The 18,214-nt window shown below is 38.1% G+C and overlaps 2 protein-coding genes across 2 annotated transcripts; both read left to right on the forward strand.

The window, feature by feature from the left end:
• Positions 1-668: 668 nt before the first annotated feature.
• On the forward strand, positions 669-1,025 carry LOC148563001 (protein FAR1-RELATED SEQUENCE 5-like). Its single transcript, XM_088491120.1, has one exon. The coding sequence runs from the start codon at positions 669-671 to the stop codon at positions 1,023-1,025; it is 357 nt and encodes a 118-aa protein (XP_088347246.1).
• A 221-nt stretch (positions 1,026-1,246) lies between these two features.
• LOC107647556 (protein FAR1-RELATED SEQUENCE 5-like) lies at positions 1,247-3,539 on the forward strand. The gene is made up of 5 exons (XM_088491121.1): positions 1,247-1,517; positions 1,642-2,603; positions 2,697-2,765; positions 3,247-3,334; positions 3,463-3,539. The coding sequence occupies exons 1-5, from the start codon at positions 1,247-1,249 to the stop codon at positions 3,537-3,539; spliced, it is 1,467 nt and encodes a 488-aa protein (XP_088347247.1).
• Positions 3,540-18,214: the final 14,675 nt, after the last annotated feature.

Consider the following 18,214-nt stretch of genomic DNA (forward strand, 5'->3'; position numbering starts at 1 on the left):
GATGAATTGATCTATAAATTTAGTTTGAATTTTTTTGTGCTAGTAAGTGAGGTTTCATGTATATGATGTTGAATAAAAATTGTTCCTTTTTTTTATTGTTGTAATTTGTGTGTTTATGTTGAAAGTGCAGGCCACGCAAATGTTGGATGTTACTGATGTTGGTAGTGATGAGATGGATATTTGGGACGAGGTTTGGATTTTAGTTTAAATTTGTGCAGTCAGGATTTGCATTTTTTATGTCATAACTAATGGCTTTGTTTCTATTATTTTTTATTTGATACGTAGTTGCCTGATCACGGTACCCTGGAGGAAGATGAAATACCAAGCGTCGGGATGCGGTTTGCGAAGTTGCAACTAGCTCATGATTTTTATGTTAGCTACGCCAAGAAAGTTGGATTTGCAACTAAGATAAGGACGACAACATTTGACAAGATCACGAAGGAACCCGTTAACCAGGCTATCCACTGTAATCGGGATTGCATCCGCGGGTCTCGTGTCAAAGCACCAACGCGCAAAAACCCGATTTCAGCCGCTGGGTGTAGGCAAGAATATATGTGAAATTTGATAAGGAGAAGCAAGAGTGGCTTTTTTTCAAGGTTGAGTTGAGGCATACGCACCCATGTTCGGCGAAGAAGGCAGTGCACTACCGTGAGTATAGGCAGCTGAGCATGCATGCGAAGTACGTGATTCAGAATAATGATGAGGCTGAGATTCGACCAAACAAGACCTTCCTATCTTTGGCCAATGAAGCTGGGGGCCCGTCGAATCTGGGATTCTCAGAAAAGGATTTAAGAAACTATATTACAGTAAGACTCCGAACAAGCAACGCAAATGCGGATGTTAGGGAGATGATGAACTATTTTATGAGAATGAAAGACATCAATCCAAACTTCTTCTATGCAGTGCAATTGGACGATGAGTGTAGATTTAGGAGTGCAGTTTGGGTTGATGCAAGGTGCAGGGCTTCCTATGAATACTACGGAGACGTTGTGTCACTCGATAGCACTTACAGTACAAACAGGTAACAGGTGTTGTAGTTGGTTTTATTGGTTTTGGTAATTTTTTCCCACGTGGTTGTGACTGAGAATTCATAATGGCATATGGTTATGTGTGTAGACATGGGTTACCGTTTGCGTCGTTTGTCGGTGTCAACCACCATGATAAGTCAATCCTCCTTGGATGTGCGCTGTTGGAAAACGAGGAAATTCCGAGTTATGAGTGGGTTTTTACCCAATGGTTGACGTGCATGGGAACAGCTCCACAGTGCATCATTACTGATCAATGCAGATCCATATTTGGTGCGATTAGAAAGGCGTTACCCAATACACGTCACCGTTGGTGCATATGGCACATCATGAAGAAGTTTCCTCAGAAGCTTGGAGGTTATCGTCGGTACGGAGAGTTGTATGCCGACCTCAGGAACATTGTTTTTAACTCTCGGACGGAGGAGTCATTTGAGAGAAAATGGTTTGAATTTATGGAGGAGTACAATTTACATGACAACACATGGCTGTCAGGTTTGTAGTTTTTCAATTACGTTTTGCTTTCCAATTCATAATAATGCGGTAGCTGGCTTTATTTGTTTTGTAACAATGAGTTCAGTGAAAGGTTTTTGATATAGAAACTGTGTGTTATTTGTAGATCTTTATGATGATCGACGCATGTGGGTGCCTATATTCTTCAAGGGTGAATTTTGGGCTGCCATGAGGAGTACACAAAGGAGTGAGAGCATGCACGCATTCTATGGTGGAATCTTACACAGCAAGACTAGCTTAGTCCAATTTGTTCACGAATACGATAATGTGCTTGGATCCAAGGAGCAGAGGGAATTGGAGGATGATGTAGTAGACTCCAGGGGGGTAATACCTTGTGCAACGAGCTCGCCTATGGAGAAACAATTTCAGCAGGAGTACACTACTAGCATGTTTAGGGATGTTCAAGTTGAGTTTGTGAAAAAGGCTGATTGCAGAGCATCTGTAGTTACTGAAGACTGGCCATTGGTATGCATGAAGGTGGAAGAGGAAAAATTAGTACATGATACTATGATCTGTGATTCGTATGTTGTCCACTTTGACCGCTCCACACAAGAGGTTCGTTGTGAGTTCAATCTTTTTGAGAGTTCAGGTGTGTTGTGCTGTCACTGTCTTGAAGTTTTTCACTCGTTTAAAGTGTATAAAGTACCTAGCTGCTATGTTCTCCCACGTTGGAGCAAGAATATAAAGCGCAAGCATACTTATATCAAGAGCAGTCACGACGTCAGTCGGTCAGATGTAAGTCATGATGCATTCAAGGGACTATGTGCACACTTTTACAACATTGCGCAAGAGTTCGTAAATGATGACGATGAAACAGCATTGCTGCATGCTGCTTTAGAAGAAATAAGGGCCAAGCTGAGCAAGCACCGTGCTAAGAAAAGGTCTGAGAGCGTGGCGGAGAACCACACCAGCATTGGCTCACAACATTCGAATGTTCTCGGTGTTGTTGACATCCAAGCACCACCATTGGTCACTACAAAGGGCTGGCCAAAGAGTAAGAGGCTCGGATCAACCCTTGAGAAGTCCTTAAACAAATCTAGTCGGAGGAAAAACAAGAATGCTTCCCGGGTACAATTCTTGTGTCAATATGACTTGAACTATTAATTTTGATATTATACTATGCTATTAGTTCAATATTGTTATTTTTGGGTCATTTAGCAGGTGGTTCGGTCAAATACTTATCAGGATACAAACACTGGTGATCCTATTGCCCGGACTGTGCCCGAACAAGTGGGGAGCTTCATGTCTTTGCTAAGCTCGTTTGACAAAAGTTAGAATATGGGGGACATGGGTGTGCGTGTGTTTATTTTTCATCTTCATGTACATATTATTCCGGATGGCATTCATGTACCATGGGTAATAGATGAGGTGGGTAGTATTATGTTATGAATATTGATTTTACGGGGTTGAATGAAGTTATTCCAAGAATCTATTCATGATTTACTGCAATATACAAGTCCTATTTATTGCAAATAAACCAATTTAACATGTTGCATTCTTTATGACTTCTAATTAGTGTGTTAACTTCGATGTAAGAATCAATACAGAAATCACATGTTTATTCAAGGCTTTCTGCGTATACTTGTTTTGGAATAGGTAACGTGCATGTGTGAGATCAGTTTCAGGCATTTTCCATTAAATGTTCAATTCAATGGGATGTCAGATGTTTATAATTCTTAGTATCACCAGATGGTTATTCTGTATTATTTAGGTGAATTTTGGTTTTTATCTTAGTGTTATTCGTAATCCAGATGTTCGAACATCTAAGACAGCGGATGGTTACTTCTTATATGCAGATGGTAATATAAGATTTGCGTGGCTTATTGTGTGTAATGTTATACCAAAATTTTGCCTTGGATGTTCATTTTCATAGGAACGCGAATGTTCAACCTTACTGTTAACTGAATGGATATTTTTTGAGAACTAGGATTTCTACGCCGAGCTATTTTCACCTGGATGTTCATTTCAATAGGAAAGCGGATGTTCAATCCTTCTCTTAACTGAATAGTTACTTTTGGGAACTAGCATTTCTCTGCCGAGCTATTTTCACCTGGATGTTCATTTAAATAGGAAAGTGGATGATCAACCCTGTTGTTAACTGAATGGTTATTTTCAGAGAACTTAGAGAACCAACCATGTACATCATATATCTTATATCAAGAGTCTAACTGCAAAAGACAATAAACACCTAAGCCAAAAATCAACATAAGTTAATAAAGGTTTCTATGTTCTTAAGACTATGTTCAACTATTGAGCTCTCCGTTTTCGTTTTTTTTTCATAGGTTTTTCCCCGACCCGTTTCATTAATGTCCTTGTACTTGGTGCCGTGAATGGTGATTGGACCTCCTTTTTCTTGTGTCTTCCAGGGTTCTGGCGAGCAGATTTCTCATTTTCCTCCAACAAGGTTCGCACCTGTCCTATTCTCTCATTGTGCGCTCCCATCACAATGTCCAGCATTAACTGAACTCTCAAATCTAGAAGCATATCCTGTGGGTATTTACATGATGAGGATAGTGATTGAATTTTGCAAGACACATTAAATGGAATTAAAAATCTGTAAATGAGAGATAGAATAACTTACATCATCATATTCATGTAGTCTACAATCTTCAGTCCATAACTCCATGAATTTAATTACAAAGATGCCACAATCCCAGCTATGTAAATAACGAGGGTACAATCAGTGTGATATTAATGTCAAAGCAATTGCTAAAGCATGAACTTGCTATGTGCGGCGATTACTAATACTTACCCATTGGGTTGCACGGGGACTGATGCATATGCAATAGTTGGGCCATTCAAAGTATGCTCGTAAGTTGGGATAGCCACCTTGGACATGTCTTCAAGAAATCGACCCTGTAAAAAAATCAACAATACTGTGTTAACTGTTGAAGTTATTTATCGATGAATTCGAAAAAGTCACACACTTGGGGTCCTAACTTACCACATATGCATCTAGTTTCCTCCTTTCATCAGTAGGTTCCTTACATTTCAGACTATCAAGCACCAACACCCGTTTTTCCGCCACATTAAAAGCATATAGCCACCAGTGTCCTTTCCAACACATTGGAATAAACCACTGCAAGAAGAAAGCACAATTAACAACTCATGCAAATATTTAATCCATGGAGTAAGATGCACGACAAACATATCATAAACTTCACAGGTTGGTTCAATCTTCACCATTATTGGTTAAATGACTTAGCAATGTAACTTTCACATATAGGATGTACGCATGAATAGGTGCATGCAGAATACATATGAGAGAACCTTTAAAAATTCTCAGAATTTCCATCCGTTTAAGAAGAATAAGTGAACCGGAGAGATAAGTTATTATCCTAAAAAGGGTAACCACGTGTAAAAAAAAAAAGAATAATGTCTAACCCAATTTCTTTTTGATGCTTCCACTCTGTCAAAAAATCTGTTGTCGTCTCCGAAATTCGGACCAAATCCATCATACACCGGAACTGGCCCGTTCTGGAATGCATCCAACTTATGCTGTGTTATCACCATTTCCTGTTGCCAAAGAAGTATCCAGTGATGCTATAGCTATTAGGAGAATTCGTAAAAATTACAATCTTCATACCAATATTCCTGTAGACATGCAATAGAAATCACATTTGAAGCGCGCCGTCGGAGCATCGTTAAACGTGTTGCACATCCATTAAATAATCTGCGTAGAAAAGGTAATTACACATGAAATCCAGCATACAAGAAACAAATTAACTGAAAATACAGCATGATTTTTAATAACTTACATTGCCACTGACCCAATCGCGTGCTTTCAGAGTCCACAAATCCAACCTTGACAGCTTAAGATACGACCTACCTTCATATGTTGCCAATGGTGTGTGTTTGTCAAGGTGAGAGTTCAGAATCCAGCACCGGACCATTTCCTCCTTCTTCTCGCCTAACTTCACACCCTTAAGGTTCGGATGGACCGTTATGAGGGGGGTGTGGCTGGTGAATTCTTTAGCTATGTCAAGCCAAGGGAAAAGCTAGGCCTTCCGGGACTCGGAGTGTGATAGCGTGACTTGTTAGCCACGACCACTTGAAGGGGTTTCACGTTAATTGGATTTGTGTTCCCACCTTGTTCAAACTTTTCCAATAATTCCTCAACTTCTTGACACTGCACGAAGTTCACGTCGAATTCTCTGCAATGAAAGCAACTATACTTACAAAACACGTGTAGAAACCATTGAAATCATAGTAAAATTAAGGCATGCAATTTTGATCCAGACAACAGGTTGTCAGCGGAAATAATCAATGTCATTTATGTGTAATATGTTACAACTAATTGAAGACGTGTTTCTAGTTTAATTTCATTACAACTACATAATTTTACCTACTATGGTTTAACGCGATTAGTTAATACGTTGAAATAGAAAGAGATAAGTGAGGGGACCAAATAAGTTTACTTGTATAGAACTTGCCTGTCAAAATCGTAATCAAGAACTTCCACAACTGCTGAAGAGGGTATAATTGGATCCGGATTATATGCAGGAAAAGCACTGTCTTGCTCATTTACGTTCTCACCATTTGGGTTCAAGTTGTCTTGGAAGAGTCGGCGTCTTCTTTGAGCAATAGGTACATTATCGTCATCGTCGGAGTCTGAAGGAACAACAGGTCAGCGCCTTCGTTGAGCAATGGGCACATCATCGTCTTCGTCGGATTCTGAAGGTTCAACATGTCTCTCGTTGCAACTTGGGCCTTCATGAGCTGCTGTGCTGTTGTCGCGGGATCTGCCCCTGATGATCAGCAACTTTTTACGCATGCCTGTACGGGCCTCCTGGTATGTGAACGAGCTACGTAAGTAATTGACACATATAATAGAGACACCAGGATGGTATGCAAACAAAAGTTTATGTAACATATTTTTTGAGATGACAGATTACATCATCATGTCTATAACTACCATTATTATAAACACAATGTACTAAACTAAAAATCTACGAAAGACATTACCTTGTGCGCCTCTCTTTTCTTCGGTGCCCTCCGTTGGCTTTGTTTAGTGGAGGTTGATTCCTTGATCCCTCTCTTCCTATCTCCGATGCAACCCTAGTATGGACACGTCAATGGTATTTAGAAATCAATAATGTACAATCCTAGTATTGGGTTAGCATATTGGAAGGAATTAATTAACCAGCATAGTACCTCAGCTAGCACATTGGCGGCTTTCTTCTCAAGTTCTGTAGCAGTCCATGCAATGACCCATGGTTCTTGCTCTCGACATCGCTCAAGTGAACCATGCTGCAATCGCTGGAAGTATAATAGCTGAAAGCCAATTTAGAAATGTTATGGTCTGCCATCTAGAACTAATCAATTAAAAAAACCAACTAAACATTACAATTTACCAAAAGGGCGAACATGCAGCCACCACAGGTTTTGTGGTTCTTAGATTGGAATTTATCAATTGCTAGCCTTAACCACTTGAATGTTTTATGAGCCCAATTAAATCTGCTGGGGTTGGTCACATCAAGAATAGGAGGGATGTGCCATGGAGAGATGGTTTGCTGACTCGTTGGGCATAAGAACATTTTTAGCACCAGAAGGATGAAGTGCCTTCTAAAATCTGCCCGTTGCGCTTCAGTATCCATGGGACAGGAATACACGAAATCGCGCAACTGGGTTGTTGTCTTTTTTTGAAACTGTGCTTTGATGGCGCGATGGTCCGGATTCTTCTTGTCAAGTTCGGGTATGAAATCACCTACATTATCAAGTGTAGAACAGTGTGAACAACAACTATTACGCAACGACAAGGGTATCAAATCAGGATATGTTAAGTAAATACTAAAAATGGAACATTGGTATCTGACCCCCGTCTCGTATGCCTAATGCCTTCCCTATCAACTCAGAATTGATGCGGATGTTTCCAACGTCCACAATAAGCGTATTCGTATCCACATCGTATGCAAACGCAAGTTGTTTCATTATACTTTGCTTCACCAGCCATTTTGGAATCCTCTTCACAAAACCAAAACCAATTGTGTCGATCTCCAGTAGCTTTTCCACGGCATTAATGCTTTTCAGATGGGTAACCATGCCATTGATATAGGATGGTGAACAACGCGTTTCTACTAATTTCTGTGTACATCAATAAAACAAGGTATAAGCCATGAAAAGGAAGATTGCTGAATGATGCAACATGGATTACCTTTTTCCCCATCAGACTTTTCCTCAATAGATCAAAATCCAAACAAGTTCGTGCCTGGAAGGAATGTATGAGTAATTAGTCTCACCAATGTGTATATTTTATTAATTCATCATAAATAAATTTCTACCCGATAAAGTGACATGATTAATCCTCACACATAGCAGTGTGGGAATAAATTTATCTGCAATGCCCCCTTAAAGAGAATGACATCAAAGTTATTATGTCTAAGTTGGAAGTCTAAAATTCTCTTGAAACATGATGCTTTGTTATGTAGATACTCCTTGGATACATCAAATAACATGTATGTACGACAGAATTAACTTACATGTTTGTTTCCATAAGATATTAGATGTTCATTCCTGCCTTTGGGTGGATGGGTATGCGTCAAATTAAAAGGGGCAAAGTACAGCACCCAAGGTAAAAGTAGAGTTATAATAACAGGTAATCCCATATCAAAACCAACCCTTCAATAACATGCAGAGTTTACGATCTAATAATTTCGAACAAATGCAGGCAACATAAGAGATCTACATACTCAAAACTAAGGAACTAAATACCTATCGCCAGGAAAAAAAACATTACAGCCACCAACTCCACAATACTATTTTAAACAAGAAGTTCTGGCACAATAATCATTCAGCATTGTGATCTTCTCATTTTTTACAAAATGAACACCCAAGCAACGTAAACATTATATAGCCAAGTCACATGGTAGACTTTTTTAAATAATTTCGTTTTGGATGAAAAAAAAACAGGAATGGAAAAATGATAGAATAAGAGGAACGATGGCAACAAAATTGTTTCAACCAAATCAGCACCAATAAAGTGGATGAGAACAATCAAGTGACATGCAAAACAAACCCTTTATTAGTTATAAAATTAAAATCAAGCATTGAGATAAAATTATTGATTTAGCACTTGCATTGAAAGAATCAAACCATAATAAAAGTACGTAAAATATTCAAAGATGCCACCTTCATAGTTAAACACCCATAAATCTAAACTTAAAGGAACCTCGATATGTTGGTGTCACACAAAAGACAATGGAAATTCATTTTTTAAGTGACTAACTCACTGAGCAAGTTCATTAACTTGAGTTTTACAGAAAACAATAAAACCTTTACAACGGTAAAATGTTTCTGAATGAGTAGCAACCTGGAGAGCTTGGCTTGGTAAATAATGAAATAACCAAGGGTGAACAGCATTGAAAATATTAAAATAGATCACAACTTGTCCTGGTTTAATTTTTTTATTTTTAAGTAAATGTAAAGGGAAAAAAATAACCAGGGAAAAAACTAATTAAACCATTACAAATATTAAAACAATATTTATTTAAAGCAATCACAGCCCCAAGAGTGAAACAGTAGTGTCAAGACACATTCTAAAATAACCTGTCGAGGAACATTAAATCGAAGAACTGAGGAAAAAATTGTAAAAAACAAGCACTTGCACAATATTCATGCAGACCATTACAAAGAACCGACAAATCATCCACTTTCATAGGTAAACAACCATACAACTAATATGATGGCAACTTGAACATGAAGTGGCATTATTAAACAGAGCAGAATTCAAACTATTAAATGATTGACCGACTGAGATCTGAGATTGACTTCAGTGAAATAAACACCTTTCCATTTGTCAATAGATACTTAAGTAGGAATAAATAGGGTGACTTCACTGTTTAAGGGGAAATAAACAGATTCAAAAAATTGAAATTATTATATCATATTACATCAATCTGGCATGCTAAATTATTATTAAAATTACTATTCTGTTAAACTAAAAAAATGAAAATAAATCAGTACATAAATAAAAATACTTAAACAATTTTTTACTGCACAAACTACAGCCTTTAGAGTGGGGAAAGACTATAGATTCACAATATAAAATAACCCAGCTGACATCAAAAGCAAAAGAATTCACTTCACAATGCTAAACTACATGATCCCGCACAATAAAATGCAGCAAGGTCAAGATTTCAGGTTTAGAAATTCGCCAACAAATCGAGATAAACAGCATCTAGCACTAGATACGGCACAAACAGAAATCCGGAAAACTTCAATTTAATATGAAACTCTTTGCTCGGGAAGAATTAAATAAGGCTGAATGATTGACAATTATAACCACCTGTGATAAAGCACGGACCTACCCGGCAAACATTAAAAAATGAATATCGCAGCAACCATTAAAAATTGAACAACATCCAAATGCATACCAAAATAAGCATATGAAAGCTTGCTACGGTAACCATCGACACACTTTCAGTAACAGGACAACACTAGTCAACAACAGGACAAACTTTTGAAAACCTTCCTGCGCCAAGACTTTTTAAATAGTAAACCTCTACCCCTACAGCTGGTTGGGGACGTTTTAGCCCATTGGAAATCGAACATTTTATGTTATCATTAATTAAAATCAAACACCAACACACAGGTCAATGCATGTCATACCAGGAACAACAAAAAGCAATTCAAATGACTGAAAAAAAAAGACACTACGCACTAACCTGCGGCTACATGAAACTTGCGCGCAGCCTTCGGTTTGGACTGCATGCGCCTAACTAATAGTGGAATGGCAGGTTGAAGGCCGGGGTTGGTGGTGCCGCAAAAAAGCTGGGAGTTGCTACTGTGAAATGACGCTGAGGAAAGCTTAGAGTTTGTTCTCCTTACTGCACTGATGGTCAGGCACGGCAGAGGTTGGGCTGAGCCGCCTGCGTGTTGTGCACCAATGACGACGAGAGAGCCGGTGGATTCTGCTTTGCGAGAGACACGCAACGGATGGTCGCGTTAAAGGATGGTCAGCGCTGATCAGAGTTCCAATGGGGGAGACGATGGGATGTTCAAAATAGAATATGAAAGGTTTGTTTTCTAACGTGACGGTAACGGAAGAAAAGGGGGTAGAGGGAAAATTAGGATTCCTGATTTTGTAGGGTGGTTATTTCTAAATTGAACATCACTTATCCACTAGGGTAAATCTGGGTTTTTTTTAAAAAAAATTTATATTGGGCCAAAAATTTTAGCCCATTGTACAGATTGTATGCATATACCATTGGCTTCCTAGCACTACTCTTTTGTTATTTACTTGTATTCAGGTATATATAATTATAACAACAAATAGCAACTATTAATATCAATATATGCTAATTAATTTTGTCATTATCAACATTTGGGCTGCACGTACACTATACTTTTAACTTTAACACACTTGAACCATACCAAAAATAGTCTTTTAAGTTTTAAGATCCCTTTAGGAGAGACAATTAGAAGATATTCATTTAATAAAAGGCAACAAAAAAATAATGTACCGTCCAAAACAACAGAATTAAGCAGCAAATTAGCCTATCAATCTGTTTATCATGTGTTTGCTAATAAGGGAATATAATCATAATCATATAATATAGAAGAAAGAGTTGACCATTATAGATACGATTAAGGTTTATAGCCGTGATCGTCGATTTTCTCATGGTCATTGTGGCTTTGCTCATCTTGACTGTCGCCTTCCTCGTTGCCTCCGTCACTTTCCTCGTTGACGTTGTTGCTGTCGCCGTCTTCGCCAATGTCTCCGTTGAAGGCTTTGCTGTCGGTGTCAATGCCGACGATGTCTACGTCCGTGTCATTATCCTCGACATTTTCCCGCCGCAGTCACTGTTGTCCTAATCGTCAATACCGTCGATTTCAACGTCCGTGTCATCGTATGACGTGGCCGTCACTGCTGCTTCCTCCTTCGCTGCCACTGTCGCTATTGCTGCTAATGTTGGCATTGCCATTGCCATTGGGATAGTCATTTTTGACGGACCCGTTGGGCAAGTTGGGATGGCCGATGGCGGCCGGCAAGTGAGGATGGCTATTCGGATAGCCGTTTTTGACGGGTCCGTTAGGATAGCCGTTGGGCAAGTTGGGATTGTCGTTGGCAACAGAGATGTTGGCGTGCCCTTCATGTCGATGTAGAGTAAGAATGATGGAAAAGGGAAAATCGAGAAGTGTGAACAAGCGGTGAGAAAGAGAGGGAAGTGGAGAGGGCTAATCGAAGAAAAGAGTGTGAGGGTTGAGGGAAAAAGACAAAATGAGAGAGAGAGCACGCCTGACACATAGTAGTGGTAAGGTCGTAAGTATCGTGCCACTGGCCACAACCCACAAGCCTTTCTCTATTCCAACGGGGTGGGAATCATTTTTTTGTGATGAGTGGTAAGGTTGCTATAACAACGTTTTGTTATTTACTTTTATTCAGGTATATATAATTATAACAACAAATAACAACTATTAATATCGATATATGCTAATTAATTTTGACATTATCAATATTTGGGCTATGCGTACACTATAATTTGAACTTTAACACAGTTGAACTATACAAAAAATAGTCTTTTAAGTTTTAAGATCCCTTTAGTAGAGACAATTAGAAGATTTTCATTCAATAAAAGGCAACAAAATAAAATAATGTCCCGTCCAAAAATAACAGAATAAAGCAGTAAATTAGCCTATCTATCTATTTATCATATGCCTGCAAATAACGAAATATAATCATAATCATATAATATAGAAGAAAGAGTGGGTCATTATAAATCCGATTAAGGTTTATCGTCATGGTCGTCATGGCTTTCCTTATCTTAGTTGTCGCTTTCCTCATATCCTCCCTCACTTTTCTCGTTGACGTTGCGGATGTCGCTGTCTCCGACAATGTCTCTGGCTTCGCTGTCGGTGTCAATACCGACGATATCTACGTCCGTGTCATCGTCCTCAATGTTGCCCTCGCCGCAGTTGCTATTGTTCGAATCGTCAATACCGTTGATGTCTACGTCTGTGTCATCATCCTCGACGACGCCTTGTTGCGGTCGTCGCTCTTTGCTGCTGCTTCCTCCTTTGCTGCTGCTAATATGGCATTGACATTGTCGTTGGGATAGACGTTTTCGACGGGTCCGATGGGATGGCCATTTGCGGCCAGCGAATGAGGATGGTCGTTGGGATAGCTGTTTTCGACGGATCCGTTGGGAAAGCCGTTGGGCAAGTTGGCATAGCCAATGGCAACAGGGAAGTTGGTGTTCCCATTCCAGTCGATGTAGAGTGAGAATTGGGGAGAAAAGAAAACTGAGAAGTGTGAACGAGCAGCGAGAAAGAGAAGAGAGTGGAGAGGGCTAGTCGAAGAAGAGAGTGAGGGTTGAGGAAAAAAGACAAAATGAGAGAGAGAGCCCGCCTGACACGTAGAAATGGTAAGGTCGTAAGGATCGTGCCACAGGCCACAGCCCACAAGCCTTTCTCTTCCAACGCAGTGGAAATCATTTTTTGGTGACGAGTGGTAAGGTTGCTATAACAACATTTTTTTATTTTCTTGTATACAGGGATATATAATTATAATAACAAATAAAAACTATTAATATCAATATATGCTAATTTATTTTGATATTATCAACATTTGGGTTGCGCGTACACTATACTTTTAACTTTAACCACTTGAACCAAACAAAAAATAGTCTTTTAAGTTTTAATATTCCTCTAGTATAGACAATTAGAAGATTCTCATTCAATAAAAGGCAACAAAATAAAATAATGTCCCGTCCAAAACCACAGAATTAAGGTATATCATATGATAATCAATCTGTTTATTATATGCCTACAAATAACAGAATATAATCATAATCATATAATATAGAAGAAAAAGTGGATCATTATAGATACGATTAAGGTTTATCGCCGTGGTCGCCATTTCCTCATGGTCGTCACTGTAGAACCTATGCACAATTACTCAAGAGGGGGGGTGAATTGAGTATTGCAACAACAATGAATCTTTTTGCGAAAGTTAAAGACAATATACAAAAGTGTTATTGTACTAGTATTTTTCCAAGAGCTTAACTCAATTGCTAAGCATTTATAAGGAGCTTTTACTTTCCAATAGACACCAACTCAAATAAATTGATCAAGCTTTTCACCAATCGGACTTAAGCTATTCCTTAAGTACTTACGAAGCTACTTTTCGATCACAATTTATTTGCTCAAAGGTAAAAGACAATAATATTGAAGAGATGAGTTTGGAGAGATGCAAACGCTATTTAGAGTGGTTCGGCACAATCCTTGTCCTACGTCCACTTTCTTTCTCAATCGCTATTGAGAAGTTCCACTATTGCCAAGCTTCAAGGTGCTCGCGCAAAACCTTTTACAATCTGAGTCCTTAGTTTCTAACACCTCACGGTATATGATCACCACTCGTATACTAACCCACTCCACTTAGAGATTCCTTCTCTAAGATTTGCCTTGAGTACTTAGTATACTTCTTTGGTATCCTCACCGACTATAGTGTTTATAACTCTTGACTCAACCTTGGAGATCACACTCCAATTTACAAAGTGTTACAAGAAAACAATTCTCAAAGAATTGTTGAGATGAAATGAGTACTCTCTAGAAGAGTGTATAACAACAAGTTTAGCACTATTGAACCAATTGATATTGCTCTCTCAAATTGTGTATTATAACACCTTAAAAATGTGTAGAATGAAAGAATATGAACAAGATAGTTTGCAAATACTCACATATATGAAATAAGGCTTCAATCCATCTATTTATAGACTTCCCAAACTTTAGAAACGTTGGGGAGTTAATGGGATGGAGCCGTTTTGTTAAAACTAGCCGTTTTTTATGTTTTTGAATCATTTGCATCGATGCATAACACTTTGCATCGATGCAAATGTGTCTTTGAAGCTGAAATTTGAATTTTCAGCTAGGTTGCATCGATGCAAACATCTTTGCATCGATGCAACAAGTCGTTGCATGTTTTGCATCGATGCAAGATGAGTGTGCATCGATGCAAACCTTAAAGAATGGCTTAAAATCACTTCAAAATGCTTAGGATTGATCTCAAACTTGTTGGAGTCAATTCCTATGCTTTTGTACCTTTGAAAACAAGTTTTTAAACCATTTGGCTAGCATCGAATTGCAAGATGTGCATCAAAACATTTTGTGAGTGTGTGTTGAGAGATTTAGCAATTGGTTCTTAACAAGAATTTACCTAAGTCCTAAGACACTATACTTGTCTTCAAATGTTGTGGACTTGAGTTTCTTGTTGTTGTTGTGTTGCTTTCAACTCTTCATTCCTCAACGTTGAATGTTGGTTGATCTTTCAATATGCTTGTTCATTCAAGTTGTTTGTTGGTTTGTCTTTCATGTCGTTTGTTGGTTTGTCATTCATCAAAACCTACGAATACAAACTTCGCATACAAGCAACATGATTTACAATTTCCCCCTTTTTGATAATGACAAACCAATTTTGAGGATATGCATTTATAAATGATTTTGAAAGCAACAATAATGCCCTTTGTTTTATAGAAAGCTTTGGAGAAGACTTCACAAAAAACTTTTGCAGGAGTTCCCCCTAAATATGTGCATTTGTTCCCTTAATGGGCGTTTATCAAAGAAAACAATTTAGATATCAAAGTTTTTGCTTAGCGGAAGTCTTTTTGAAAACATTGTTTCGCACACTTATTTCTTCTTTTCAAATCCTTAAACTTCTTCTTTTTCAAAAGTTTAAAATTTCAAATATCCTCAAACTTCTCTTCCCCCTTTTGACATTATCAAAAAAGAAAGGATTTTGAAATGTGTCATAGAAGCATGCATAAAAACAATGAAAATAGATATTTCCCCCTTTCAAAAAGAATTTGATTTTCTCTTTTTATATATAAAACAAGCATGCATAATTCCCCCTAAATAAGTGAAATATATTAAAGCATGCTCATTAACTTAAAATAGGGGTACCAAGCCTATTTTGAGTTATTCACCAAATAAGCATACAAGCATTAATCATTAAACAAAATTATGAAGAGCATATCAAAATATTAAAACCATAATAGAAATCCTTAGCTTACTAGGAGTTAGTTTAACAATTCATATAATGAAATAAACATAAAGCAATAAAAAGTGACTTGATGAAGAGGAGACAATCAATCTTGGTCTTCATCATCATCAGTGTCCTCTTCATATGGTAGGTGGATCCCGAAATGCTCATATAAGTCATCAATACGACGATCCAAGCGACCCGTGCGACGATCTACACGAGACACACGACGATTAAGTGCTTCAAGTTGCCTACCATGCTCTACGTCAATCCTTTGGATGTTTTGGTTGATGGATTGTAATTCTCTCATTATATCAACCAAGGAGGGTGGTTCTTGAGCTTGAGGTGCTTGTGGAGGAGCTTCCTCTTGAGGACCTTGTTCATCAACATTTCTTCTTCCCATTTTGTTGAGAATATGAGTGTTGATGCAAGATTGAGGTGGTACTTCCTTGGTAATCTCATTTGATACATCAATACCAACATAATCAAAGACTTTAGACCATAGGCAAAGGAATCCTAATCCACCATTCCTATCCTTCATCTTGAGCCTAACCATATGTTGTATTATAAAGTATGGCCAATTAATCTTAATTCCATTCATCATAGCCCACATGACAATCAAATCTTCATCATTTACATTCGCATGCCCGGATATTCTAGGTTGCAATACATAGGTGACTAGATATAACAAAGTTCTATGTTCCGCACTCATTGAATTGCAACTAATTTTGGAATGAGCTCCTTGTACAAGATTGAACAAATGCATGGCATTGTCCTTTGAATAACCCCATTCATCAATTGGGGTTTTACCACCTTGAAACAAGTCACCTTGATTTGGCAGCTCCCAAATGGTGGCTAACTCATCACCATCTAGCCTATAATCCTTTCTTCCTATCTTGAAGAATAATGTGAAACTTGATTCATCTTCCTCATCAATCTCAATCATGAGTGTACTATAGGCTATGGCAACTAAATCTGGATAAAATTTACTCTTAATTTGAACAAAATCCATGAGACCTTGATGAACTAGAATAGCCTTAAGAGTATCAAAGTTATGAATGACAAGAAGGGTCGGATCCAAATACCTCGGAGGAATTTCCTTTCTTCCGGCGAGCCTTGCCTCATAGAATTGAAGATCTTCATTAGAAGCAAAGTACCTTGCCAAAGGATGATTATTTGGAGGTGGAACCACACTTGAAGAACCTTTTGACTTCTTGACGGTTCTCTTGATTCTAGGCATTGTGGATGATTTTGTTTTATGGGTTTTGTAGAGGAGAATGTGGGGACTTCAAATATGTAATTTGTTTGTAGTGGGTATCTAAGTTTTGTGAGTTGTATGAAGCTATATGTGAGCTTTTTTTTTTTTTTGGAGGTAATGGAGGTTTGGAGGTGGAGATATGAGTTGTGAGGTTGAAGATGATGAAAAAGTGGGGTTTTATTGCACAAAAATGCCAAATTTACGTGTTTTGATGCAATTTGGTCTTGTTTGCATCGATGCAATGGGCTTTGCATCGATGCACATAGCACGTCGTGTGCTTTGCATCGATGCAAAGCTTGGTTGCATCGATGCAACATGCATCATTTTGCCCAAAATCACCAAATTTTCATCCTTTGGTGGTTCTTTCTTCAATCCTTTGAGTTCCATCATGTATATACTCATTTAAACTATTATAAACTTCAATTTGTTGATCCTCCATTGTTTATAATCTTCAAATTCTTCAATCTACCTCAAGATTAATCACTCATTCATCAACTCATAAACCTACAAAACAATGGCTAATTGGATATCTCCAATGCTTAAGTTAGTAAGAGATAAAATAGCAATATAAATACAATGAATTCAAACAAATCATATTAGATTAGAATCCAAGATACCAAGTTCATTTCGGATGTTAAAAAAACTTTCTTTACATAAAGGTTTAGTGAAGATGTCCGCTAGTTGTTTACTAGTTTCGACAAATTCAATAACCACATCACCCTTTTCAACATGGTCTCTTATGAAGTGATGTCTAATCTCAATATGCTTGGTTCTTGAATGTTGAACCGGATTCTTGGTTAAATTTATTGCACTAGTATTATCACATTTGATAGGAATGTGATCAAGCATGAGTCCATAGTCCACAAGTTGTTGTTTCATCCATAAAATTTGGGCGCAACAACTACCGGCGGCTACATACTCGGCTTCGGCGGTAGATAAGGCTACACTTACTTGTTTCTTGCTATGCCATGAAACAAGAGAGTTTCCTAGCAAGTGACAAGTGCCGCTAGTGCTTTTCCTATCCAATTTGCAACCGGCAAAATCGGAATCGGAATAACCAATCAAATCACAAGTGGATCCTTTCGGATACCACAATCCAACATTTAATGTTCCTAGGAGATACTTCATAATCCTTTTCACCGCACTTAAGTGAGATTCCTTAGGATTAGTTTGGTATCTCGCACACATGCATACACTAAACATGATATCTGGCCTACTTGCCGTTAGATAAAGCAATGATCCTATCATGCCTCTATACTTCTTTACATCTATGTTTTTACCTTGTTCATCTTTGTCAAGGTAGCAAGTAGTGCTCATTGGTGTGTCCATTGCCTTAGCATTGTCCATTCCAAATCTTTTGAGCAATTCCTTGCAATATTTGGTTTGGCCAACGAAAGTTCCTTCTTTTCCTTGTTTGATTTGAAGACCAAGGAAGAAGTTGAGTTC

This window comes from Arachis ipaensis, chromosome B6, assembly GCF_059453495.1.
Source record: "Arachis ipaensis isolate K30076 ecotype BB chromosome B6, ASM5945349v1, whole genome shotgun sequence".
Lineage (NCBI taxonomy): Eukaryota > Viridiplantae > Streptophyta > Magnoliopsida > Fabales > Fabaceae > Arachis > Arachis ipaensis.

Bases quoted from the DNA above. Each gene is read 5' to 3' on its own strand.
- LOC148563001 (XM_088491120.1), top strand. From the start codon at position 669: ATGCATGCGAAGTACGTGATTCAGAATAATGATGAGGCTGAGATTCGA.
- LOC107647556 (XM_088491121.1), top strand. From the start codon at position 1,247: ATGGGAACAGCTCCACAGTGCATCATTACTGATCAATGCAGATCCATA. The intron at 2,604-2,696 runs GTACAATTCTTG...GTCATTTAGCAG, and splicing joins AAAACAAGAATGCTTCCCGG to GTGGTTCGGTCAAATACTTA. The intron at 2,766-3,246 runs GTGGGGAGCTTC...TGTATTATTTAG, and splicing joins CCCGGACTGTGCCCGAACAA to GTGAATTTTGGTTTTTATCT.